Below are 27,994 nucleotides of genomic sequence, written 5' to 3'. Positions count from 1 at the left end.
GCACGGGGTAAAAACCACCAATGAGCGCTCAGCTCGAGATACCAGCGAGTCGTTTCCCATCAAGAATTTCGCTTCCGCAGCCCGTGGAGAGGAACTGCGCCGCCTCGCCGCGCCTCGCTCTCAAGGCTGCGGGCGTCTTTGTCCCGTGAGATTTCAACGTCTCATGTAGGCGAGCCTCCAGAGCAAGTCGGACAAAATGACCAATAACTATCATGCAACGCACTAGCAAGACGTTGATCGAAATTGCGCAGGTCTGCGCAGATCTCGCTTGTCTCAAACAAGCCTAGTAGTTTCCCAGCGGAGTGAAGAAAATACATGACACTCACGAGAGTCACTCCTCAGTTTATACTGTGTTTTGTTTCAATTCATGTATCATTTAGTTACAAATATGTGATATATCTGAACAACAAAGTGGTCAAAAATCATTTTATTAATTTGTTGGAAACATTTTCATGATCGCTTTTTTCGTTTTACATTTTCATTTATTGTCATTTCCATTCAGTCAGTCATTAATTGCTATTAAAATGTTAATGTGCTACATATCCACACAACAAACAAAGTGTGCAATCCAATGAATGTTAATCTAACTGGGTTTTGATAGATAATATATCTCTTTTTCTTCTCTCAATTATTTTATTTCTATTGTGCACTCTAATCAATATTAATCACACTATTGTTCGTTTATACATTTTAAGAATGGCGTTTATCTTTTTTGAGAATGAGTTCTTATTTAATTTAATTTATTGGGGTCTACAACAGATGATACAAATTTTTGTGTCAGTAAATGTGAGGCGGGGGTGTTTGTGAAAACAACGGGGACAAAGCTGCTGTCAGACGAACAGCTGTGCGGCGTCATCACAAACGGACGTCGCTTCACGTGACGCTCTGGAGGAAAGGACGTCCCATTGCTCTTAAAACTCATTTCCCTGCTTCTCGTGGTTTCCTTGCGTCCCTCCATGCTTCCCTGGTGGGAGGGACTAGACGCAGGGAAACAACGCAAGTGAGGGAAGTAAGGATTTCATTTAACCGACCTGAGACGGGACCCAAGTGTTATGTATGTGTCACATCAGAGGCCTGTATTACGAAGCTGGTTCAACCTAACCTGGATATGTTTGAGTTAGCCGGTTGGCCTAATCCAAAACATACGCGCTCTCGCTAAACGGTACTACGAAGCGGATTATCAAGTGGATTGCTCAAGCCAGCCGTGCCCTATCTAGTTACTATAGGTGCGCGTTCACATGAAAGGGGTGGTATTTGGAGCATTCGACCAATCACAAACATGGAGAAGCGTACTGACAGCGCAGCGTCATACTTCCTGAATGAAAAGTCAACTATAATATTAGACATATGAAGAAGTTAAACTTTAAACATCCATGACTTAAACACTGTATCCAGGATAAAAGCCACATAGTTGCACCTTCAAGGTGAATACAGCTGGTAAAAGAAAAAGTGTTTGAATGCGTACATTAACAGGTTTATGATATCACTGCCCCGTCTAAGACACGAGTGGATCTGACTTTAATTACATTTGTCTCGAGTGTTTCGTCAACTTAATGTGTTGCTTCAAATAATACTTCTGCATACAGTATGTGACACTTATAAGTGTTGCACGGCCAGATACGGCTCAAGAAGCTGACTCAGATAAGCAAATATGATGCATTATGATGTGATATGAATGATAATGGGACACATCGACGTCTGCACTCACAGTGCCGCGGACTGTAGGCAACGTAATGTTACTTTGATCCGGTTACTTATGTTGTGGCAGATATTTATTTAATTAATTTGAGCATGTGTTTTAAACAGTTTAATCCCTTTGTGAATTGTTTCCACTTGCGCCGTCCTTTAATTTCTTCATACGCGGGCACCCAAATGAATTAATACTGAGTCCAATAACCATCAAAGTCACTCCAATAGTGCTCCTTAATTACGCTTTCATCCTCCTTTAACAAAATACTTCACACTCATCCAGTTTGTGACAGTAGTTGTAGCATTTTTGAGACTTTTAAACTTTAATTACCGCTGTTGCGCCCCCCCCCCTTGTGTGTGTGTGTGTGTGTGTGTGTGTGTGTGTGTGTGTGTGTGTGTGTGTGTGTGTGTGTGTGTGTGTGTGTGTGTGTGTGTGTGTGTGTGTGTGTGTGTGTGTGTGTGTGTGTGTGTGTGTGTGTGTGTGTGTGTGTGTGTGTGTGTGTGTGTGTGTGTGTGTGTGTGTGTGTGTGTGTGTGTGTGTGTGTGTTGGGGGGGGGGGGCTCAACTTCCAACAGGAGTCATTTGGGGGGCTCTTGGGAAAAAAGGTTGGGAACCACTGCTCTAAGGGGGTGCGGGGCATGCACCCACGGGAAGATTTTATTTTAAATGTTGAAGTTAAAAGCATCAATCTGGTGCACTTTGAGCACAAAAGGAATTTATGGATACAGCTCTCAATACTCATATGAAAGAGAGCTTTATGCTTTTCAATAATCCAAAGATAGATAGAGAGTTGTGGTAAGTAGATAGAGTTCGCTATGATTGAGGTTTCGTTTATGCATAGGCTAGATTATTTTAATTACATTTCCTTTTTATTTTTTACATGTTGGATTTGCTTGGCAACCACTTATTGAGGGCTTGCGATTACCGGTAGCTCGCGATCGACGTGTTGGAGGCCCCTGCAGTCTAATGGGTCCAACTAGAATGACAAATATCGTTAGTTCCGCCTATTCCGTCAGCCAAGAAATCGTTTAATCATCAACTGTTTTTTTCATTTTCAGGGGGGCCACAGGGGGGTCCAATGTCAGTGTTAGGGGGGCACTGGCCCCCCCTAGAACCACCCCTGGTCCGCGACACTGTGAGTGCAGACGTCGATGTGTCCCATTATCATTCATATCACATCATAATATATCAAATATTTCCTTATCTGAGTCAGCGTCTTGAGCAGTATCTGGCCGTGCAACACTCACAGTATCACATACTGTATGCAGAAGTATTATTTTAAGCAACACATTAAGTTGACGAAACAATCGAGTCAAATGTAATTAAAGTCAGATCCACTCGTGTCTTAGACGGGGCAGCAGTGATATCATAAACCTGTTAATGAACGCATTCAAACACTTATTTTTTTACCAACTGTATTCACCTTGCAGGTGCAGCTATGTGGCTTTTGTCCTGGATAAAGTGTTTAAGTCATGGATGTTTAAAGTTTAATTTCTTCATATGTCTAATATTATTAGGGGTGCACCGAATGGGAAATTCTTGGCCGAAACCGATACCGAAAATAGGAAACAGTTGGCCGAAAACCGAATGCCGAAAGGCCGAAAATGATTAATAGAAATATATATAATGTATACATTTTTTACCAATGTTGTTCAGCTTCCTGATTATGGAAAAAGACATGATTATGGCAAAACTTAACTTAAATAATAATCACTAGTATGGGTCCATAAAACATTTATTCAGCACTTTTGAATGCAAACATTACATTAATTCCAAGTCAAGTCCATTTTCTTTTCTCTGTAGGATAACTACAACAAAGTGCATTCAGAACAAAGCCAAGGTGCTTTAAAACTGCATAAACATCTAGGCCAGTAGGCCTACAACAAAATAGTGTAAATAAAGACTGTAACAGCAAGGCTTCAACAACAACAAATGCACCTATAAGTGCATGCATACAAATGTGCAAAATGGATAAATCCACATGAATGTAACTATTTACAAATGAAATTACAACTGAATTTCAAGAATCTAAATAAGGCTGTCTGTCCTCATAAGTAAAGTAGTACACATTGTATAAAGATACATAAAGTGAAAACTGGATACAAAATCCACAATCAATTACAAATTAAATTACAATTTCAAGAATCTGCAAATAAGGTGGTCTGTCCTCATGAGCAATGTAAACAACATTGTATCATTTAGATAACGAAAGTACAATATATTGAACACTGTGCTGCTGTCATTTCCCCCTAATGATAACCTGAGATGGTGAATTATAACTCACAATGAAAATTGTTCAGGAAAGTGGGTATAGAGTAGACATGTAGAAATAGATAAGCTTATGATAAACCAGCCTTGTCTACTTATTAAGGAAAAGTGGGAGGTTCTTTTTAATGAACATTAGCTTCTCTGCTTTATCAGCCATAAGTCTGTTCCTCTTCTCATCAAGCACATGAGAGGCAGCGCTGAACAGTCTCTCGCTGTCAGTGCTTGTGATTTGATCTTACTCCGCATATTTGTCCGGGTGTTTTGATTTCAAGTGGTGGAGTAATCCCGAAGTGGTGAAAGTCTTTGCAGTTACACCCCCTCGAGAAATGTCAGCTGAACACGTTTTACAAATCGCAATCCGCGCCTCTTTCTCTGATATTTTTAATATCTCCAAGCGGCAGACATGTTGGCTGTGAGCCAGCCGCGAGCATGGTCGCGCGCAGTGCTTGTCGCTGCGTTTTGATTACGTCATCACAACAACACGTTAGCTTACCAACGTAACCCTGTTCTCTGACATTCGGTGATATTTTTTCGGTGCTAAAACCCTTTCGGCCGAAAGAGCCTTTTTAACCATTTTCGGCCGATAATTTTCGGCGGCCGAATATTCGGTGCATCCCTAAATATTATAGTTTACTTTTCATTCTTGGAGACCCTGGAAAGAGTCCTGTATGGGGCTCCTGAAGGGGACTCTTTAATCTTGCTGGGAGACTTCAACGCACATGTGGGCAATGAAGGAGACACTTGGAGGGGAGTGATTGGGAGGAACGGCCCCCCTGATCTGAACCGGAGTGGTGGTTTGTTACTGGACTTCTGTGCTAGTCATGGATTGGCCATAACAAACACCATATTCGAACATAAGGATGCTCATAAGTGTACGTGGTACCAGAGCACCCTAGGCAGAAGGTCCATGATCGATTTCGTTATCGTATCATCGGACCTGAGGCCGTATGTTTTGGACACTCGGGTAAAGAGAGGGGCGGAGTTGTCAACTGATCACCATCTGGTGGTGAGTTGGGTCGAGTGGCGGGGGAAGCCTCTGGATAGACCTGGTAAGCCCAAACGTGTAGTTCGGGTGAACTGGGAACGTCTGGAGGAGGCCCAAGTTCAGGAGGCCTTCAACTCACAACTCCGGCGGAGCTTTTCGGGCATTCCTGTGGAGGTTTGGGACATTGAACCAGAGTGGTCGGTGTTCAAAGCCTCTATTGCCGAAGCCGCGGCGGGGAGCTGTGGTCTCAAGGTCCTAGGTGCCTCAAGGGGCGGTAACCCTCGAACCTCCTGGTGGACACCGGTGGTCAGGGAAGCCGTCCGACTGAAGAAGGAGGCCTTCAGGGATTTGTTATCCCGGGGGACTCCCAAGGCAGTTGCAAGGTACCGACAGGCCCGAAGGGCAGCAGCCTCAGCCGTGGCCGATGCAAAGCAGCGGGTGTGGGAGAAGTTCGGAGAAGACATGGAAAAGAACTTTCGGGCGGCACCAAAGTTGTTCTGGAAAACTGTCCGACACCTCAGGAGGGGGAAGCAGGGAACCATCCAAGCTGTGTACAGTAAGGATGGGACGTTGTTGACCTCAACTGATGGAGTGTTAGGGCGTTGGAAGGAGCACTTTGAGGAACTCCTGAACCCGACAACTCCGCCCTCTATATTAGAGGCAGAGCTGGAGTATGACGGGGGATCGACACCAATCTCCCGGGGGGAGGTCACTGAGGTCGTCAAACAACTTCACAGTGGCAAAGCCCCGGGGGTGGATGAGATCCGCCCAGAAATGCTGAAGGCTCTGGGTGTTGAGGGACTGTCATGGTTGACACGTCTCATCAACGTTGCGTGGAAGTCGGAAACAGTACCGAAGGAGTGGCAGACCGGGGTGGTGGTTCGCTTTTTTAAAAAGGGGGATCAGAGGGTATGTGGCAATTACAGAGGCATTACACTACTCAGCCTCCCCGGGAAAGTTTACTCTAAGGTAATCGAAAGGAGGGTCAGGCCGATTGTCGAACCTCAGATTGAGGAGGAACAATGCGGATTCCGTCCTGGTCGTGGAACGACGGATCAGCTTTTTACTCTCGCAAGGATCCTGGAGGGGGCCTGGGAGTACGCTCATCCAGTCTACATGTGTTTTTTAGACTTGGAGAAGGCGTATGACCGGGTTCCCAGGGAATCACTGTGGGAGGTGCTGCGGGAGTATGGGGTGAGGGGGTCTCTACTCAGGGCCATCCAATCTCTGTACTCCCAAAGCGAGAGCTGTGTCCGGGTCCTCGGCAGTAAGTCGGACCATTTTCAGGTGAGGGTTGGCCTCCGCCAAGGCTGCGCTTTGTCACTAGTCCTGTTTGTAATATACATGGATCGGATTTCGAGGCGTAGTCGTGGGGGAGGGGGTCTGCAGTTCGGTGGACTAAGGATTGCACCACTGCTTTTTGCAGATGATGTGGTTCTAATGGCTTCATCGGTCTGTGACCTTCAGCAATCACTGGATCGGTTCGCAACTGGGTGTGAAGCGGCTGGGATGAGGATCAGCACCTCCAAATCTGAGGCCATGGTTCTCAGCAGGAAACCGATGGACTGTCCACTCCAAGTAGGGAATGAGTCCTTACCCCAAGTGAAGGAGTTCAAGTATCTCGGGGTCTTGTTCTCGAGTGAGGGAACAATGGAGCGTGAGATGGGTCGGAGAATCGGAGCAGCGGGAGCGGTACTGCGCCATTTCTGTTCCTACCCTCACCTATGGTCATGAAGGATCATCATCATGTCATGAAGGATGGGTCATGACCGAAAGAACAAGATCGCGGGTACAAGCGGCCGAGATGGGTTTTCTCCGCAGGGTGGCTGGTGTCTCCCTTAGGGATAAGGTGAGAAGTTCGGTCATCCGGGAGGGACTCGGAGTTGAACCGCTCCTCCTTCGCGTCGAAAGGAGCCAGTTGAGGTAGTTCGGGCACCTAGTTAGGATGCCACCTGGGCGCCTGCCTAGGGAGGTGTTCCAGGCACGTCCAGCTGGGAAGAGACCAAGGGGTAGACCTAGGACCAGGTGGAGGGATTATATCTCCTCGCTGGCCTGGGAGCGTCTTGGGATCCCCCAGTCAGAGCTGGTTAATGTGGCCAGGGAAAAGAAAGTTTGGGGCTCTCTGCTGGAACTGCTACCTTCGCGACCCGACCACGGATAAGCGGGAGAAGATGGATGGATGGACTTTTCATTCAGGAAGTATGACGCTGCGCTGTCAGTACGCTTCTCCCAGAGCCCGAGAGAGATATCTCTCTCGGGCTCTGGCTTCTCCATGTTTGTGATCGGTCAAATGTTGCTAGCCCCGCCCCTTTCATGTGAACGCGCACATTTTAGACAGGGCAAAACTATGGAGCTATTTCAGGGTCATAAGTTTTGATCATTCAAAAAAATACAATTTATTTGAAAGTTCAAGTTTTTATCCTGAACTTTTAAAAATACAATGATGTATTCAAAATAAAAATAAGTATTTGAAATCATTTTTCAAGTTAAATATTATTTTGATTCAATTCAGCATTTTGTTTTTATAAAATATTTATTTTCGATTTCACTTCTATACATATTTTGATATTTGAATCCTTATTTTTTTCAGTTGCAGATTTTTCGTTTTCAGATTCAAAACAATTATTTTTTCAGTTTCAAATCTTGTTTTTTCAGGTTTCACATTGCTTTTCACCTTCAGATCGTTTTTCACCTTCAGATCTTTTTTTTCGCTTTCAGATCTTTTTTTTTCGCTTTCAAACTTTTGGCCCTGATGTTGCGTGGGGGGCGGGGCTTACCAAACAGTAGTTGGGCATCCTGAGTGACAGGCCTCCCTCTGTCATGTTGCCTTCATGGATGTTAGTAATAGGTAGCGCGGGAAATGTAACTCAATACTTTCTATACACAATACTCCCGTGATTGGTGGTAAACAAAACTGATACCAGCGCCAAAGTTCCGTTAAGCGAGCTGTTGAGCATCGTAGTTGGCAACAATCAAGTTATAAGAGCAATAAACTGTGCTAGAATGTGAAATTACGTATCCGCAATCAAGCGTTGTCCTTCCCCACTTCCACGTAGCTCCATGAACGCAGCATAGTATTGGCTTGGTTTTTGCGATCAGAATCAGAATACCTTTATTAGTCCCACAGGGGATACATTTACATTGTAAATCTATTAGGGGCTGTGTTGGTTGGAAGGACCTGCGGTATCTCTTCGTGAGACAGCGGGGGATGTGCGTCAGGTCCACCAGAACAACCTGCTGGCTCGTTGCGGATACGTAATTTCACATTCTAGCACAGTTTATTGCGCTTATACCTTGATTGTTGCCAACTACAATGCTCAACAGCTCGCTTAACGGAACTTTGACGCTGGTATCAGTTTTGTAACATCCATGAAGGCAACATGACAGAGGGAGGCCTGTCACTCAGGATGCCAAAACTACTCTTTGGTAAGCCCCGCCCCCCCAAGCAACATCAGGGCCAAAAGTTTGAAAGCGAAAAAAAAGATCTGAAAGTGAAAAACGATCTGAAGGTGAAAAGCAATGTGAAACCTGAAAAAACAAGATAAACTGAAACAATTATTGTTTTGAATCTGAAAACGAAAGATCTGCAACTGAAAAAAACTGAATCAAAATAATATTCAACCTGAAAATGATTTCAAATACTTATTTCTATTTTGAATACATCATTGTATTTTTCAAAGTTCAGGATAAAAACTTGAACTTTCAAATAAATTGTATATTTTTGAATGATCCAAACTTATGGCCCTGAAGTAGCTCCATACAAAACTGGCTTGAGTTAACGAGTTGATAACCAGCGTCCTAGGACCATGCGTAGGACCATTTAGCAAGAGCGCGTTTGTTTTGGATTAGGTAAACCAGCAAACTCAAATATATCCAGGTTATGTTGAACCGGCTTCGTCGTACAGGCCTCTGCTCCGGAGCAGGTTAGGTTGCAGGCTAAGAGATCAACTCAGTGAAAGCACCACCTGCTGACCAATCAGAGCTCAGTGTGCAGAGTTTAAAGCTATCAGGTCATATTACAGGATAAAGGAAATACAGAAAAACTGCCGTTGCAGGAAAGACGGCCGGCAAAAATCACCGACTGTGTGAACGTGAAAATGAACAGAATATCACCTCCCATCGTCAGAGCAATCTGACTATTATAACATTAGCGTTAAGAAAGCTTACTTAAAAATCTGCGACAACATAAGTAACCGGATCAAAGTAACACGAAGTACAGTCCGCGGCACTGTGAGTGCATGTCGATGTGTCCCATTATCATTCATATCATATCACATGGACACGGCTTAGAACGGGCGTGTCGCCTTCTGTCCTGCAGTGTTGGCAGGACATGAATTAAAATGTCCAACTCGGACTTCATTTTAAGGACATTTCGGCCAGGGGTGTAGTAGAGCTATATTTGTTCAAGCACCGGATCGGCAAAACAGGAGAGTGTGTGAACCAGTCTGCCTCGTGCCTTTCACCAGGCCCGGTTCTACGGGATGCATAAGGGTGCATTGCACCCTCAGTTGATTCGTTATGCACCCTCATTTGAAAGGTGAAAAAAATTAATAAATGAAAAGTGAAAAAAATGAAAAGTGAAAAATATTACATATATAACAGTGCATGACATTAAGGATTTTCATTAAATTAGCTTAGATGGCCCTTAAGCTAATTTACAGATGGCCCTGAGCCCAATAGAGATTGCCCTGAAAAATGCGCGCGGATGAAATTGCACGAAGGTTTTGAGGGGCCTCCCCCAAGAACATTTAGATTTTTGCAGGTCTTACTGTAGATGCTGTCTGGTGCATTCTCTAGACTGAATTATAAGATGAACCACCACAATATTATATTGCGCAATTTCAATTTTATTCTTAATTTCACTTGTTTGTTTGTTATTGTTTGTGTTTGCTCTCTTGCATGCCCCGCATAGCTATAATAAATACTTAAGTTGTTGGTCAAGACACTTTCCATCTGATGAAGGCAAATGCCTTCCCAGATTTAAAAAAGTAGAAAACATTACATTCAGTTATAACTGCCAAAACAAACATTATTTACACTATTATGGCCCCTGTTAAAAATGTTTGAAATGTTATCTACTGTAAGTTGGTCGAACGAATGCCTCCTCATCTGGAAGCTGACCGAGCAGCCCCGAGCAGCAGTCGAGAGGAGCTGAGAGGAGCCGAGCGCATCCGCGAAGCACACAAAATGGCGACGTCAGAGTTCCCTTTAGCCGGCAAATCTAAATCTCTTCGGTCAAAATAATTTCCCTTTAGCGCCACTTATTTGACAGACAAGAAGAGTATGTGACAGACAAGAATAGTCAATTCTAATGTCTAACACTTAATGTGGAGAAAGAGATGTCCTGTATGGGTTGATTGTGCGTTGATCTGTTGGTAATACCTCGGGGTTCTGGTGGGTATGTAAACAAATGCATAAGGCTGCGCTATACTTTGCGGCCTCCCCCGGTTGCATAGCGACGCTTATTGTTTAGGTGTCTTTCAATAAGCAGGTAGTCATATTATTAGCTAGAACTAGCTAGATCTGATCAATATGGACATAAACGCGAGTGAAGTCTAAACTGGCGGGAGAGAGAGATCAGCTGCTGCTGACGAGTCGACACGCAGCTCCGCATGATCACATGCAGTGGTGAGCGGAACAAAACACACACTTCAGGTTAGAAAATCACACGTAGTTATTTTAATTACCTCTCAAACTACCTGAACTAGATATAGATATGTTTAGTTTTACTGTCGGGTCACTCATTACTGGATCCGCGAGCTGCATGATACTAGCATAATAGATTGCCCGATCGGGCAACCAGCAGGTGAGGCTTCATTGCCCGAGCTAAATACTAGATGGACCCGGGCCATCGGGCAGTCCTTAATGTCAAGCCCTGTATAATAACCAGTGGCGGCCGGCCCATAGGGGCGCTAGGGGCGCCGCCCCACCTCTTCCCACATACAAAAGAAAATATTTAAAAAAATATTAAATTAAAAAATATATATTTCAAAAAATATATATTTCAAAAATATATATATTTTATATTTTTAATTTTTAATGAACAAGGTAAATATCATACAATTGGTATCAGTAAAATGTATAATCTACAATAAAATCTTGTTTAAAATTGTGTTACGATGTCTAAAGTTACTGATAAGTCACATGTTTCCTGCCTGTGTTAGGATTATGTTTTTAAACAGGACCCAGGCGCAGGCAATGACTGAAGATATTTAAATGGTTTATTGTTTCGGAGACTCAGGCAGGTTTGGTGATTATGGAGGTCCGGAGTGGAGGTAGGCAGTGAGAGGCTGGACTGATTACCAGGCAGGCAGGTAGGATGCAGGAAGAAGCAGGCAGGTTGGCTGGAAGCTCTGGTGGATGATGGCCGAGGGATTGCACTGGAAACACAAGAGAAACTAGTTACAAAGAGTACGGATTTACACGCAGACAGGATAACTGAATGGGCAGCCAGGAGGATGTAATACCACTGGTGTAGAAAACAATCTGGCGGTGAGTTGCTGGGAGACTGGAGTAGATAAGCTGTGTCCTGATTAGATGATGAGGGACAGCTGAGTCGGACGGCCAGGTGAGAGCAATCAGGCTGCTGCCTGCAAGGGACACCACACCCTCTCCACACACACACAGGGGAACAAACAGGGACACAGTTTGGACTGTGACAGTACCCCCCCCTCAACGGGAGCCTCCAGGCGAACCACCAGGCTTATCTGGGTGGTCCCTGCGAAAGTCCCGAATGAGAGAGGGACATAGAATGAGCTTGCGGGACACCCAGCTCCTCTCCTCAGGACCATAACCCTCCCAATCAACCAGATACTGGTACCCACGGCCCCGGCGGCGAATGTCCAACAGCCGTCGGACCGTGTAGGCCGGGTGGTCATCAATAACAAGGGTGGGTGGAGGGGAGATGGCTGGAGGGCACAAAGGGCTGGACAACACTGGTTTCAACTGGGACACATGAAAGGTTGGGTGAATTCTCATGGAGGGAGGCAGCTTGAGTCTAACAGCAGATGGATTGATTATGCGCTCGATCACATAGGGGCCAATGAAGCGTGGTTTCAACTTCTTAGACTCAGCTTGTAAAGAAATATTCTTTGAAGAAAGCCAAACTTTCTGACCTGGTTGGAACTGGGGAGCTGCGGTCCGGTAGCGGTTTGCAATATGCCGATTGCGTTCATCGGAGCGGAGAAGGGCAGAGCGGGCATCCTTCCAAATCCTACGACAACGACGGAGATGGGCTTGGACAGAGGGAACTGCGATCTCATCCTCTTGGGCTGGGAACAAAGGGGGTTGATATCCAAGAGAACATTCAAATGGGGACATACCGGTAGCAGCACTAGACAGTGAGTTATGAGCGTATTCAATCCAGGGCAGATGTAAGCTCCAGGAGGTGGGATTCCGGGAGGTGACACAGCGAAGTGCAGCTCCAAGGTCCTGATTGGCTCTTTCGGCCTGCCCGTTAGTCTGAGGATGATAGCCTGAGGAGAGACTGACAGATGCTCCAAGTGCTCGACAGAATGCTTTCCATACCTGAGATTCTGAACTGTGGCCCTCTGTCGGAAACAATGTCTGTTGGAATGCCATGGAGCCGGACAACATGATTGACCAGGAGGTCAGCAGTTCCAGAGGCTGTGGGGAGTTTAGGAAGAGGCACAAAATGAACTGCTTTGGAAAAGCGATCAACAATAGTGAGAATGGTTGAGTTACCCTGTGAAACCGGGAGGCCGGTAACAAAATCTAGGCCGATGTGACTCCAGGGACGACTAGGGACTGGGAGAGGCTGGAGTAGACCGATAGGAGCCTGGTGTGAAGACTTACTACGGGCGCAAATCGTGCAGGCCAGCACAAAGGCTCGAGAGTCCGCTTCCATAGAAGGCCACCAGAAGTGTCGTCTCAGGAGGGATAGGGTCCGACTCACACCCGGGTGGCAGGCAAAGCGGGAAGCATGGGTCCATAGGAGAACCTGTGAGCGGACAGAGTCAGGTACAAACAAACGGTTAGCTGGACCCTTTCCTGGATCTGGATGGTCTCTCTGTGCCTTCCTCACTGAGTTCTCAATCTCCCATGTTACAGCGCCCACCACTCTGGTAGCGGGGATTATGGTGTCAGGAGCTATGGGATCCTGATCCACTGCAAACTGCCGGGACAGTGAGTCAGGTTTAAGGTTTCTAGAACCAGGTCGGTAGGTAAGGGTGAAGTTGAACCTCCCAAAAAACAATGCCCAGCGTGCCTGACGGGAGTTTAGTCGTTTGGCAGTTTGTATGTAGACCAGGTTCCTGTGGTCTGTCCACACAATGAATGGATGTTCAGAGCCTTCCAGCCAGTGCCTCCATTCTTCCAGCGCAAGCTTAACAGCAAGCAGCTCCCTGTTGCCAACATCATAGTTGCGCTCAGGGGCTGTCAGTCGTCGGGAAAAAAAAGCACAAGGGTGAAGCTTTTGGTCGGAGACTGAGCGTTGTGATAGAACCGCCCCCACACCGGTGTTGGATGCATCAACCTCAACAATAAACTGAAGAGATGAGTCAGGGTTCATAAGAATAGGAGCCGAGGTGAAACGTCTCTTCAGCTCAGAGAAGGCAGCCTCAGCCTGAGTAGTCCACGAGAAGGGGATTGCTGGGGAGGTGAGTTGGTTGAGAGGACCGGCAACACGACTGTAGTCTCTGATGAACCGGCGATAGAAATTTGCAAAGCCCAAGAAACGTTGGAGCTGCTTCCTGGTGGAAGGCTTGGGCCATTGTGCCACTGCTTGTACCTTCTCTGGGTCTGTTCTCAGCTGACCTTGCTCAATGATGTAGCCCAGGAAATCCACTGAATCCACGTGAAATTTGCATTTCTCTACTTTGACAAACAGCTTGTTCTCGAGGAGCCTTTGTAGAACCTGCTGCACATGTTGGGTGTGTTCCTCCATGGTCTGTGAGAATATCAAGATATCATCAAGATACACAAATACTGAACGGTTCAGGAAGTCACGGAGGACATCGTTCACAAGAGCCTGGAAGACAGCTGGGGCATTGGTGAGTCCAAAGGGCATCACTAGATACTCGAAATGGCCTAGTGGGGTGTTGAACGCCGTCTTCCACTCGTCTCCTTGACGTATGCGGACCAGGTGGTAAGCATTCCTGAGGTCGAGTTTCGAGAAAATGGTGGCCTTCTGTAGGGGTTCGAAGGCTGAATTGATGAGGGGCAGTGGATACTTGTTCTTGATGGTGATGTTGTTAAGGCCCCGGTAGTCAATGCAGGGGCGTAGGGAGCGGTCCTTCTTGGATACAAAGAAGAAGCCTGCTCCGACGGGAGAAGAAGAGGGTCTTATGATGCCAGCAGCCAGTGAGTCTTTGATGTATGTCTCCATGGCCTCACGCTCAGTTCGGGACAAGTTAAACAGGCGACTGGATGGGAGAGATGCCCCAGGAAGAAGATCTATTGTACAGTCGTAAGGGCGATGAGGGGGCAGAAAAAGAGCTCGCTGCTTGCTGAAAACCTCTCCCAGGCGATGATAAACCGGAGGGACAGCGGACAAGTTGAGTGGCTCCTGCTGAACTGGAGGAATACCGACCTCTGCTGGGGGAATTGCAGACCGCAGGCATGAAGAGTGACAAAAGGAACTCCAACTCCTTACTTGATTCTCCGACCAGTCCATGTGGGGGTTGTGCAGTCTTAACCATGGCTGGCCCAGAACTAGGGGTGTGTGAGGGGAGGACATAACGTGGAACTGAATCATTTCATGGTGAGTACCGGACAGGACGAAATGTAGGGGTTCGGTGACATGGGTAACGCGTGCCAGGAGCTTCCCATTCAGACCTCGAGCATTGAGAGGAGCTGTCAGAGGTTGAGTCCCTCTCTCATTCTCCGGAGACGTTCTTGGGGAGTGAGTCGGGCTCTGCCTAGCTGCATCGGTTCCTCTGAAGACAGGAGAGGAGAAAAGACTTCAGATGGAGCACTAGGACTTGGGAAAGTCTCCGACCTGAAACTTGCGAGAGGAGACGAGACAGGGCGAGAGGGTAGTGACCCAGGAGATCGACTGGCTCTTTCCCTACGGCGCTCCCTAAGGCGGTTATCCAGTCTTATGGCTAGGGAGACCAACTCATCCAAGTTAGCTGATTCGTCCCTGACTGCTAACTCATCTTTAACAGAATCAGTTAGCCCGGTTTGAAAAACCCCTTGAAGCGCTGTATCATTCCACCCCGCCTCTGCGGTCCTAAATTCCACTGAGTATTCGGCTACACTACGGGAGCCCTGTCGCAGTGAAAGGAGGCGTTTAGTAGCGTCCCTACCGCTGACGGGGTGGTGGAAAACTTTCTTCATTTCTTCTGTAAACTCTGGATAAGAATAACAGAGGTTGGACTGACTCTCCCATACAGCTGATGCCCAGGCTAGGGCGCTACCTGTAAGTAAACCTATCATATAACAAATCTTAGCTCTGTCATTAGCATAAGTAGACGGCTGCTGCTCAAACACAAGAGAACATTGCATTAAGAAAGAGTTACATGTCCCTAAGGCACCTGCGTACCTCTCTGGAGTGGGAATGTTTGGCTCACGTGAAGGGAGAGCGGGCTGGGCTGGAACCTGTGCTAAGGGAGCTGGATCCTCCGGAGCAGGCGGAGCAAGATGAGTTGAAACCAGGTTGAGGTGATGTCCCATCTGTGCTACATTGGCGGCTAGTGATGCGAGGTTATCCATAACCTCTCTGAGCATCTGGTCATGCCGGCCCACGAGGACGCCTTGGTTGGAGAGAGCCTCACGAATTGGGTCCGGGCCTGCTGGGTCCATGGTGGCCAGATTGTTCTGTTAGGATTATGTTTTTAAACAGGACCCAGGCGCAGGCAATGACTGAAGATGTTTAAATGGTTTATTGTTTCGGAGACTCAGGCAGGTTTGGTGATTATGGAGGTCCGGAGTGGAGGTAGGCAGTGAGAGGCTGGACTGATTACCAGGCAGGCAGGTAGGATGCAGGAAGAAGCAGGCAGGTTGGCTGGAAGCTCTGGTGGATGATGGCCGAGGGATTGCACTGGAAACACAAGAGAAACTAGTTACAAAGAGTACGGATTTACACGCAGACAGGATAACTGAATGGGCAGCCAGGAGGATGTAATACCACTGGTGTAGAAAACAATCTGGCGGTGAGTTGCTGGGAGACTGGAGTAGATAAGCTGTGTCCTGATTAGATGATGAGGGACAGCTGAGTCGGACGGCCAGGTGAGAGCAATCAGGCTGCTGCCTTCAAGGGACACCACACCCTCTCCACACACACACACAGGGGAACAAACAGGGACACAGTTTGGACTGTGACAGCCTAGCCTTGCCCTTGGCATTAGTTTATCATTACGGGGCGCTGCCCCCGAGCCAAACAGCAGCAACCAGCACGTTGCAAAAGTCTCAATAGTAAACTGTGCCGCCGAAATATAATTTCAGCCAATCAGCGCCGTCAAATATTTTGGTCACGAGAGCGCTCACGTTGGCGCCCACGTTGCTTACGTGCGTTGACGTGAGTTGTTTTTTAGACTCGTGAGGAACTGGGGTAGTATCTATAGTAATGCAGTGTAGGCGGAGCCGTGACGTCATCTTCAATGAGCTCCCCAGAAAAACAACACAGCCATTAGCTCTTAGCACTCAGAGCTCACAGCTCTTCATATCTGTTCAGAAACTAGACAAAAGTTAAACAAGCACAAACCACATACTGTCTGTGTCATGGCGAATACAGTCGCTGGTTTATTTATGTCTGTTTAGGCCGTTGTTGTGAGTGTGGACGGTCGGAGCATTTACAACGTTAGCTTAGCCAAATCTCCATTAGAAAACACGCATTTAAAAAGGTTTTTCGCCTGCCGTCTGTCTGCAGACTTGTCAAAGCCTTAATTCATGGTTTTTACTATCCGGTATCAGTATGTTGTTACTTCGGCATCATTTTGAAACGTGTATTACAATTAAATCACGTTCCTATATGTTCATCTTGTTGTAGTTGTAGCCCCCTTGACAGCGATTCTCTCTCTAGTTTAGACTGCGGTCAAGCCAGCCTCCACTCGGAAAAACCTAGTCAAGCCAGCCCTCACGTGATATTGAAGTGCGCGAATATCCTATGCATTACGGTAGAGTAAAAAAAAATCCTCCCTCTGTGTTTAAATGAGAATAAAACTAAAACTGTCCAGTATCAAAGACTCATTTCACTTCAGGGTGATAGCAGGACATCCCATCTAGTCACTCAGATAAAATCAGGACATTCTGATGTAAAGTTTCAAAATAAAAGACCTTTGAAATCTCTATTGTATGAGTTATCATCCATGTTTTTAGATGAGAATAAAACAAAAACTGTCCAGTATCATAGATCCATCTCACTCCAGGGTGATAGCAGGACACCCCATCTACTGTAGTCACTGATTTTTTCTGAGTGACGACATGGGGTGTCCTGCTATCACCCTGGAGTGAGATGGATCTATGATACTGGACAGTCTTTGTTTTATTCTCATCCAAAAACAGGGATGATAGCTCATATATGAGACTTCAAAGGTCTTTTATTTTGAAACTCTACATCAGAATGTCCTGATTTTTTTCTGAGTGACTAGATGGGGTATCCTGCTATCACCCTGGAGTGAGATGGATCTATGATACTTGACAGTTTTTGTTTTATTCTCATCTAAAAACAGGGATGATAGCTCATACAATAGAGATTTCAAAGGTCTTTTATTTTGAAACTCTACATCAGAATGTCCTGATTTTTTCTGAGTGACTAGATGGGATGTCCTGCTATCACCCTGAAGTGAAATAAGTCTTTGCTACGTTGCTTCGTTTGTTTTTGTTTTATGGCGGGATGACGCACTGACCGTCAGTGACCGTCAATTTACGTCTCATGACGTAAACTGCGTAAATTGCAAAGCTGTTTTTTTATTTACCCATGCTGTTCATTTTGGTTTGTCAGTGGAGTTTTCTGTTGTTTTTAACACATCATAAACTGTTGTAATAAAACTAAAAACAATAAAAAATAAATAAAAAAAATACTATTTTGATTGAGGGGGCGGACAGTCCGCGTGAGGGGGCGACGCCCCCTCACGCCCCCTCTTGACGCCGGGACATATAGTAAGGTGACCAGATTTTCAAAATGAAAACCGGGGACATTTTGAGTTTTGCGGTCAAAATCTCATTAACATATCCAATTTTCTTCGCTGTTAAAGTTAAAAGGGGGACAATTCTGGTTCAATGTAATTCGAACATTTGAACTGTTGGATACAAACAGAAGGACGATAGCTCATATATGAGACTTCAAAGGTCTTTTATTTTGAAACTCTACATCAGAATGTCCTGATTTTTTCTGAGTGACTAGATGGGGTATCCTGCTATCACCCTGGAGTGAGATGGATCTATGATACTTGACAGTTTTTGTTTTATTCTCATCTAAAAACAGGGATGATAGCTCATACAATAGAGATTTCAAAGGTCTTTTATTTTGAAACTCTACATCAGAATGTCCTGATTTTTTCTGAGTGACTAGATGGGATGTCCTGCTATCACCCTGAAGTGAAATAAGTCTTTGATACTGGACAGTTTTTGTTTTATTCTCATCTAAACACAGAGGGATGATTTTTTTTTTTTTTCTTTTATCTACCGTAATGCATAGGATATTCGAGCACCGCAATATCACGTGAGGGCTGGCTTGACTAGGTTTTCCCGAGTGGAGGCTGGCTTGACCGCAGTTAGTTTAGCATACTCAGCCCGACTCAGCCTGGTTGTTCCTGGCCCTAGAACCACGATTTTATGGGGCCATTACATCACCAGAAGTCCCAATTTAAGGGGTCATTTCTCCCCAAAAAATTTGTTTTACTCACTATATCAACAGCCCCACCAAAAATATTTTCCACCAGCCGCCACTGATAATAACAATAATAATAATAATAATAATAATAATAGTAGTAATAATAATAAAAAGAAGAATATAGTATAATTGTGGTTAAATGACATTGTCTGCTGCATTTATTTGGTCAATTTAAACGGTAAGTAACGTTATTATGTCAGGTGCGCGTGACCTGTGCCGCTGCACGTTCATCATCTGCAAGGTGCTTACACAGCAGTCAGTGATGGACATCAGAAAATGGTTAAAACAACCAGCCCTTATCGCCATCAGTAACACTGCTACTGCAGGCAATAACAGTTCAGATCATGATGACATTACGTTACCCGCGGCCACTGTCGTGGACAATAACGCCCGCCTCGCCCACGAAGGCGGAGCAGCCGCAGCCGTCTTCGTTACCCCAAACACCGCCACCCCTCAGCGGCCCGCAAGTGCCAGAGGACCTCGGCAAAACAGAGCCTGCCCAGGTATATTTAAAAAAGTACCCAACTCGCCTGTACAGTGGGGTAAGGCGCTCATTTTGCAGCTCATGGTTTCAAAACAGAGATTGGCTAAAAAAAGATGCCATCTTCTGCTTGAACATTTCGGTTCAAGTAATTCACATGACTTCACCACAACTGGCTACCACAACTGGCGCCATGCTCTTATAGGCTACGTGATAAGGGACTGGGAAGGCATGAATCAAACAAAGAGCAGATCCATAGATCTCTTAATGTTGCTCTCAAAGTGCACCAGATTGATGCTTTTAACTTCAATATTTAAAAAAAATCTTGCACCCTCTCTAATCACAGATGCACCCTGAGTCATTTTGTTTTGGAACCGGGCCTGCCTTTCACGCACCGCCTTCACTTTGTTTACCTTCAGAATCATTAGAAAGGCTAAAGAGCGGTGTGGCTGGTGTTTTTTAACCACACACACACCTCTACAAACACACACACACACACACACACACATACACGATTAGACGACTTGTGTTCCTCCATGTTTCGTTGTTATTGTTTCACTGAGCGGACCCGCGAATTTTTTTCAAACGCTCCCTTTTTTTGTCCATCTGCGGCGTTAATAGGTTTTGTGCGCTGTGATGATTCGGCTGTACCTTGTAATGAATATTAAATGTTGTGTGGAAATCTTTCCACCAATAATTCCAATAAGTAATCCAAAATGTATTCACTTAAGGTTTACGAAAGTAGGCTAACTGTAATCAGATTACTACGAGCTGAATACAGTTACTTGATTTGTGTTCTGATTACGTAACGCCGTTACATGTATTCCGTTACAACCTATGGTTACAACCGAACCCTGTGTATCATATATGTCCTTATCTGAGTCAGCTTCTTGAGCCGTATCTGGCCGTGCAACACTCACAGTGTCACATACTGTATGCAGAAGTATTATTTCAAGCAACACATTAAGTTGACGAAACACTCGAGTCAAATGTAATTAAAGTCAGATCGTGTCTTAGACGGGGCAGTGATATCATAAACCTGTTAAAGTACGCATTCAAACACTTTTTCTTTTACCAGCTGTGTTCACCTTGCACGTGTAGCTAGTGGCTTTTATCCTGGATACAGTGTTTAAGTCATGGATGTTTAAAGTTTAACTTCTTCATATTTGACTAATATTAAAGTTAACTTTTCATTCAGGAAGTATGACGCTGCGCTGTCAGTGCGCTTCTCCATGTTTGTGATTGGTCGAATGCTCCAAATACCACCCCTTTCATGTGAACGCGCACCTAACTAGATAGGGCACGGCTGGTTTGAGCGATTCCACTTGATAACCAGCGTCGTAGTACAGTTTAGTGAGAGCGCGTATGTTTTGGATTAGGCCAACCGGCTAACTCAAACATATCCAGGTTATGTTGAACCGGCTTCGATGTACAAGCCTTTTGTCTAAGGTAATCTGTCTGGAACGAAACTCTGCCACTGGAACTGCAGCGTTAGTTAGTGCTGCAGGAGCAGATAGTATAGTAAGAGTAAGAAAAAATAAGAAAATGGAGAAAAGCACAATTGGTTTCTTCGTGCTGGTGTTAACCATTGTACAGGCTTCCAACAGGTGAGTTGTGTTGTTATGTGTTGGTTTTAGGGAATCTATTTTTGTAAGTGTTCAAACTTAGCATTTTAGTGTGAGAAAAGATTTTTCGGTATAGCAGTGTACACAACGAATTCCTAAACAAATGTGGCGCAAAAAGTTCTACTTCTACGGAAGCCCCAGACAGACAAGTGAGGGGAATCAAATATTTTGGGATCTAAATTGTTATTTCTCCTGATTTTATGACTTGAGAACGGCTTTAAAAAAAATAGTTTTGTCAGGGAAATCTGTGATGAACTGCTAGATGAAGTGTTTTTGTCATACACACCGTTCACCTGTTTACTATGTTTTTTTGTGCAACAAGGCAGATAAAGATGTATAACCCTATATTCATGTTTTTAATCCACAGTTTAGTTGAGGGCTTGGAATCAACACAGATTTATGACTACACCAAATATCACCCCATGGATGAGGTCAGAGTCTATCTATCCATGTATAGCCTTTTATAACCAGATGGTAATTTATTAGTAATAAATCTTCCCTCCTTTTGTTGTCTCACACCTGTGTTTCTTCTATTGGATACTATAAAGATTGTAGATTACTGATGGATTTGAAAAAAGGGAGCTTGTTTATTATGTACATTACAAGAATGAATTATAACATGGATGAAATTGTAACACAGATATACAAGTGGATGGAAGATGTGGAGCGAGAGAACCCAGAGCTGGTCTCCTCTGCTGTCTACGGTCGCACTTTTGAAGGAAAAAATATCACACTGCTGAAGGTACAACACATTCACTGTAACATACAGTATCTGCTTCATTTCCCCATAATGCTATGTTGAATTTACGAAAGCCCTTAGAGGCAAGTGTAAGAAAAAAGTTCTGCTGAGCCATTTTCTAAATTTGATTGAGTAGTTTTCACTTATGAGACGGAAAAAAAAGACTACCAAAACTTTTACTTTCACCTGGGATCTGTTGTAGTAATACCTATATTGAACACAAGAGGCTGACATTCACAACTTAATGCCTTTACTCCTCTTGTGGGAAAGAAACTTAAAAAAGATTATTTTGGAAAAACATCTCTTTTTTACCTATGTCTTAACTATAAACACAGGAGAGAAAACATGTTAAATCAGGCTTGATCACCAAATGTTTTTCCTCACTTGCCTCTCGCCACTTTGTCTGAACTGAATATCAACAGTCGTCGATAAAATGTTTGCATCTTGAGCAAAATGCTGCTATTCATCACAATCTCACTATTTATGATTGAGAAAACCTTCTAAGTGATAAGGTGGTGAATATGTGTATTGAACCAAAGATATTAAACTAATTGTCTCACACATCTTACTTTTAAATTGACTCATGTTGTGTGTCTCCAGTTTGGACTACAAAACCCAGAGGGCAAAGAGAAGAAGGTAATATGGATGGACTGTGGTATCCATGCTCGGGAGTGGATCGCCCCCGCATTCTGCCAGTGGTTTGTCAAAGAGGTTTGTACACTCGGACATAATTTAAAAGACAAACATATTCCCTGTGGTTTATTCTGACATGTGAGCGTTTGTTCAGATTGTAACCTCGTATAAAACCAATAAGAAGCTGGAGCAGATGCTGCAGAACCTGGACGTCTACGTTACTCCTGTGATCAATGTGGACGGATACATGTACACCTGGGTCAATACCAACGTGAGTTCACCATTTTAATACAGTCAAGGATTGTTATTATTTTTTCATCATTCATCACAACCTTACTTAAAACTGTCTTCACCTGCGTCTGTGTGTTGTTTCCTTGTAGACTCGAATTTGGAGGAAGTCTCGTTCCACCCCTCCTTCGGGCAATAGCTGCCTTGGTGTTGACCTCAACAGAAATTTTAACGCCAACTGGGGAAGTGAGTCGCATGCTTTCAAGAATTACAACAGTTTGCCTCATTTGCCTTAAGCTGTTAGTGACTCAAAGCTTCCAGGAATTAAACAAATATTACTTGCATAACTTATTTGAATCATATACGAAATGTCATAAACCTAAAAAGAAAGGATGTGGTGGAAACAAAACATCTATACTGTAGTCAAAAATGTGTCAAAAAATTAACAACCCCAGATAAATGTATTGCTACTGACATGAACAGCTACATTTTTATGTGATATTAGAAGGCCACAGAGTTAAATGAAATATTGTTGTGACATGGCTCATGCCCTCTGGCAATTTAATTGTTTGTTTTCACAAGCGTTTCCCTAGGAACTCACATTTTATAATTTTGTTTTGACATAAGAAAGTATGTTTGAATCATAAAGCTGACAGCGCTTTGTGAAATCTGCCATATATTATCACAAGTTAATGTTGATGTACTTGATGTTGTGTCTTTCCTCAGCGGTTGGTGTGTCATTTGACAGTTGTGCAAACACATACTGTGGGAAAGAAGCTGGGTCAGAGCCAGAGGCTACAGCTGTGATGGACTTTGTTGGTAATCATCTATCATTGAAATGTCATTGTCCCTGAGCTTATCATGAAATCTCGACAACATTAATACATTCAAATTTTAAAATAAGCATTACTTGACTATGATTACTGAGGCTGTGCTACACTCTTTTCAACATTTACTTGTACCATTAAGAAATCAATGTCTTAATGCCATCTTGATTTTAATCACTTGTTCATTTTGTCTGTATCTAGGTAAGATGGTTAAAAAGACTCTGTGTTTTCTCACCATCCACTCCGCGGGGCAACTTATACTCTTACCATATGGCCACCCTCAGATCTCTGCACCCAACTATGATGAACTGGTAAGTGTGTGCTTCGTATTACAGAGATGTAAACAGTAAACCTTTATGTGAAATATACAAAACGTTCAAAACATTTACTTTGTCTTTGTGCGACATACTGCACTGATAAAAAATTCCCTTTGATTTGTGTTAGATTGTTATGATCACAATGATGTCATGATTTACCCTTTTAAGATTTGATTGGAAAGAGACTATGGGTACTTGGTTTACTAAAAATAATATTGTGTGTGTTGTACAGGTGTCAGTGGGGAAGGCAGCAGCAGCAGAAATGAAGAAGCTACATGGAATGGGCTACACAGTAGGAACATCTCCACAAATCCTCTGTAAGACTTCTTATGCCATCCCCTTTTCTCTCCTGTCACGAATAGCTGTTTTTAACACATGATCTGCGCTTGCTCTGACAAGTTTTTCTGACTTATCCTTTGCCAAAATATAAAAAGAAAGAGGAACATGTGAGATATAAATTCACATCACCCTAGCTGTCAATATGAATCAATGGGATATAATGCATAATTTCTTAAGATGCTGTGGGTTTGAATCATGTATTTTTTTGCATTGAATAGTTAGCATTGTTTAGCTATCAGTGAGCCATTTTTACTACATAATGTTAGTGGTGCATCCAGCTCCTGTGAACACAGCACTATACAAATAAAAGTTATACATGTACGTGTTTTCTATATTTAGTACACGTAGCACTATTCTATTTTCAAAAATAAGCCAATGTTAGTTATATCGGATTAATTTAGTATCCTGCAGTTATTTGCTAACAATAACGCTAACTAGCTAGCTAACAATGGCGACTGTCACTTCCTGTGATAGCAACGCAGCCATGTGCTATTTGAGTCAACACTCCGGTCTAAATTCACACAATGAGCAAATGTTCACTGTGCACCACAAGGCAGTGTACCAAGGAAAGCATCCACATTGAGAAACAGTACAGATTAATACACATTATTGAAAGTGTGGATTTCAGTTTGTTGAAAAAGAAAGGAAACAACTACCTTTATTGACTGGATGATTCAAACTAAAAGGGAGTATTCTAACTTGATAGGAAAGCGTAAAACTATAGGATGTGGTGTAAAAGAGTAGACAATTTTGAAAAATGTGTAGTAGTCATCCTGATGGATTAACTCATGAATAAATTGATCACAATTTCTCCCTCTTTAACCTTTAGATCCAAACTCAGGCTCAAGCCGCGACTGGGCTCGTCTCGTCGGCATCCCCTTCTCTTACACCTTTGAGCTGCGAGACAAAGGTGAGCTTGGCTTGACCAACGTGTGTTTTACATAATCATCAGCCACACATAATGCACTGGATTCTACTTGGTACTACCCTGCATGTTTCTTAATGACCCTCCAGGTGAGTTCAGCCACTTGCTACCAGAGGATCAGATCAAGCCGGCCTGCGAGGAGGCGTACGCAGGAGCGCTGTCCATCATCACATATGTCCACGACAAGGCCTTTAACAGTGGCGCTATCCCTAGTGCTGCTGTTTCTGGGGTCGCTATGGTGATTTTAAGCTCCTTCATGGTTGTGTTTCTCACCACAGGGGTGTTGTTGTAATCAATCATACAATAGTTAAACTTGAACTAATTTTATATTTTACTTACTGAGGCATTCACCCAAATTCTAATAATGTGGCTAATTAAGCTAGATGCTAAAAAAGAAAAAATAATTGCAATATCCAGTATGATTCTCATTAATTAATATGTGTATATGTACTTGCACTGGCTATAAATGTATGCATTCTGGCTTGTATTGTGGTTGTATATGCTGCTCCCAGGCCTAAAAGAGCCTGTAGACTAAACATGTTCTATATTTATATTCAAGACTAGAACAAATAAAAAGCTTTTTTAAAAAGGATGATGTTGAGGCTTTTTGCAGCAGGGGGCAGTATTGAACCATTTAATAGACCACTGTATTTGTAAACCATGCAGGGTTCTCAGGTCCAGACACATGTTATAACTTCATTCTTTCTTTAGCTGGGTCATATGGCTGGAGGTTTTTTCGTACAGCGTGGCTACCTCCTAAGAATCTAGTTTTTGTCAAATCTGATTATTTTTCAATCTTAACACCAAGTTGGACCAGCCATCATAAAGATATTTACCTTCCTGCATAGCTCCTGTTCATTCTGTCCTTATAGTCCTTAATTATAGCATTCATCATGCATGCATTTGATGACAACATTAAATTGATGTGAGGGAAAAGGCTGGAGTTTGGTAACACAAAGGGATCTGTCATCAGCTTCTCCCCATATGACTTCATGGTAATACACCTTAATGAGGATGTACAGTATGGGATATATGAATAATAAGTAGGAGGCGCTTTGGGGTTCGTTTTTGAAAGATTTCCATAAAAATGTAAATTTTTAACATCAGAGATATCCCAGTCATTTCAGTGTTTACTAACAGTTATGAATTGGGACAAATACTAGAAAAAGTGGGTTTTAAGACAAATTCATCTACTGAAACGTAAACAGCCAAAGAACATGTGTGGTTATTAGAGCAGTAAAGGTTCAATATCATGTGCAGCGGATAGATTTGTTCTATTAATATTCTTCATTGCACTGACCTAGATTGCAGTTGCCCTCTCATCGCCTGTATTTTAAAATGTTAATTACCTTTTTAATCTACAAAAGGACTAGATTTTGGGTTCCTTATTTCAATTATTTCATCTGAATAATTAAGTGTCAGGTTGCAATAGAAGGTGTGTTTTCCGCAGTAGCCCTCAAAATGCTATTTGGAAAGCATTTTTCGTGGTCATTCATGTCATTTTTAGTTTGAGTCGGAATGTCTTTAAAGAGGCCCTATTACTTTTGGGGGGATTTTCCCTTTCCTGTAGTGTTATATAGGTTTTTGTGCATGTAAATGGTCTGCAGAGACAACAAATCTCAAAGTTCCCTCCCACTTGGACTCCTTTGTTTAGTGCTTTTCCATAACATAGTGACATCACTATGTAACACTTGCACTCCAATACATTGTACGATACGCTAAGGTGCGGGACATCTCCAAGCGGTTGACCAATCATAACAGAGCCGGCCAGCTTACCAATCAGAGGAAACCGGGCGCTGGTTTCAGACGGAGGGTGAAAAGAGGTGCTGCAGCACAGGCAGTATGAGAAAAATAAAGATCTTTTTGAACATTAAAGCATGGACACATGTCGCACAAAATACAAATCTGAACCTGAATTGTCTTGAAATGTGCATAATAGGGCTTTAACTCAAGGTTTAAGTCTTACTATATCCAACAGATTGCTTGAAATTACCACAAAAGAGTGCTTTGGCTTGTCTCTGAGGTTTTTTCTCATTGGATTTGAATATTTAGGGAATTTAAAAAAGTTCAAAGTTAGTTAAGCTCTAGAGAGCATATTTTCGGTGTATAAGAATAGGTCTCTGGTAAGAATTTAAGATATATTCCCTCAAATGTCCTCTCTGCCTTGCTTTCTTTCTGAGATTTATATTTCCAGAGTGCTCCCCTGCTACCTCAGTGTCTGCTAGACCACCCGTTATTCACATAAAGAGACACACACTTTGCCATTGACGATGTGACAGCAATGGAAATAGAATTATATTCCAGCTCACATGAAACCTCGATAGAACAGAAAGATGGGTCAAACACCAGGGGACCAAGAGAATAATAAGCAGGAACAGTGACACACACACACACACACACACACACACACACACACACACACACACACAAGAACTGGGCAGGGATTCAGAGACACAGATTGAAGGTGATTATAATTCACAGTGAAGTCTGGCTGGTTTAGCTATCAGCAGCTCATCCATCTATTTGTGTGTGCATGTGTGGTTGAGTACTCATCAAGGTAGCGGGTGAAAACACACTGTGGACGTATAAATCACAGAGATAGGGGAAGAGAGGAGGGAGAAATCAAGTCTACACATCAAGGAAAAAGTGATTGAAAAATGGATGGAAGGAACAAAGAGTGGAAGACAATAAAAAGGGGGGGTGGGGGTTATAGCAAAGTGTGTGACTTCTACAAACAAAATGGATTTAGTTAAAGTAAACAGTAATGATTCAAGTCTTCTACCAAAGGAAAAAAACATGATTCTGCAATAAAACTAGAGGGGCCCTCGGAGAGTATGGACCTTCCCCAAAGGCCAGACCCTGTCTCGCAATGAAGGTTACAAAATAATTGTATCCACACTGATTAATTTCCATTCCAAAATTAAAGCTGTTTTCCTTGGCCAACACAATGAATAAGACCATCTTTCCGTAATCCTGCTGACAAACAAGTAAAACAAACCAAATGAATTACCTCCTTGGTGGAGGTAAAAAGATTAACATAACTGTTATATACCTGATTATGTCTTTGCACCGTCCAGATCCCTATCATTTGAGTCGCCGCTTTGCCAAAGTATTTCTGGTCACTTACTTCATTGTACAACAGC

General features: G+C 43.6%; 1 protein-coding gene across 6 annotated transcripts in view; it reads left to right on the top strand.

The window, feature by feature from the left end:
• LOC307030493 (carboxypeptidase O-like) overlaps positions 1 to 25,443 on the top strand; it is a 45,195-nt gene extending 19,752 nt beyond the window's left edge. For 3 of the 6 annotated variants that reach the window (XM_079666961.1, XM_079666959.1, XM_079666960.1), the window contains exons 2-11: positions 21,211 to 21,274; positions 21,484 to 21,585; positions 22,183 to 22,293; positions 22,370 to 22,486; positions 22,596 to 22,689; positions 23,170 to 23,262; positions 23,472 to 23,581; positions 23,820 to 23,904; positions 24,756 to 24,836; positions 24,941 to 25,443. In XM_079666961.1, coding sequence (XP_079523087.1) covers positions 21,266 to 21,274; positions 21,484 to 21,585; positions 22,183 to 22,293; positions 22,370 to 22,486; positions 22,596 to 22,689; positions 23,170 to 23,262; positions 23,472 to 23,581; positions 23,820 to 23,904; positions 24,756 to 24,836; positions 24,941 to 25,143 — 1,005 coding nt within the window. In that variant the 5' untranslated portion in view covers positions 21,211 to 21,265 and the 3' untranslated portion in view covers positions 25,144 to 25,443. Of the gene's footprint in view, positions 1 to 19,219; positions 19,241 to 20,513; positions 20,826 to 21,210; positions 21,318 to 21,483; positions 21,586 to 22,182; positions 22,294 to 22,369; positions 22,487 to 22,595; positions 22,690 to 23,169; positions 23,263 to 23,471; positions 23,582 to 23,819; positions 23,905 to 24,755; positions 24,837 to 24,940 lie in introns of those variants that run through there. The other 3 variants (XM_079666962.1, XM_079666957.1, XM_079666958.1) reach the window with 3 other exon arrangements.
• The last annotated feature ends 2,551 nt before the right edge of the window (positions 25,444 to 27,994 follow it).

This window comes from Notothenia rossii (assembly GCF_949606895.1).
Source record: "Notothenia rossii genome assembly, chromosome: 2".
Taxonomy (NCBI): domain Eukaryota; kingdom Metazoa; phylum Chordata; class Actinopteri; order Perciformes; family Nototheniidae; genus Notothenia; species Notothenia rossii.
This window is presented reverse-complemented; position numbering and strand designations above follow the sequence as displayed.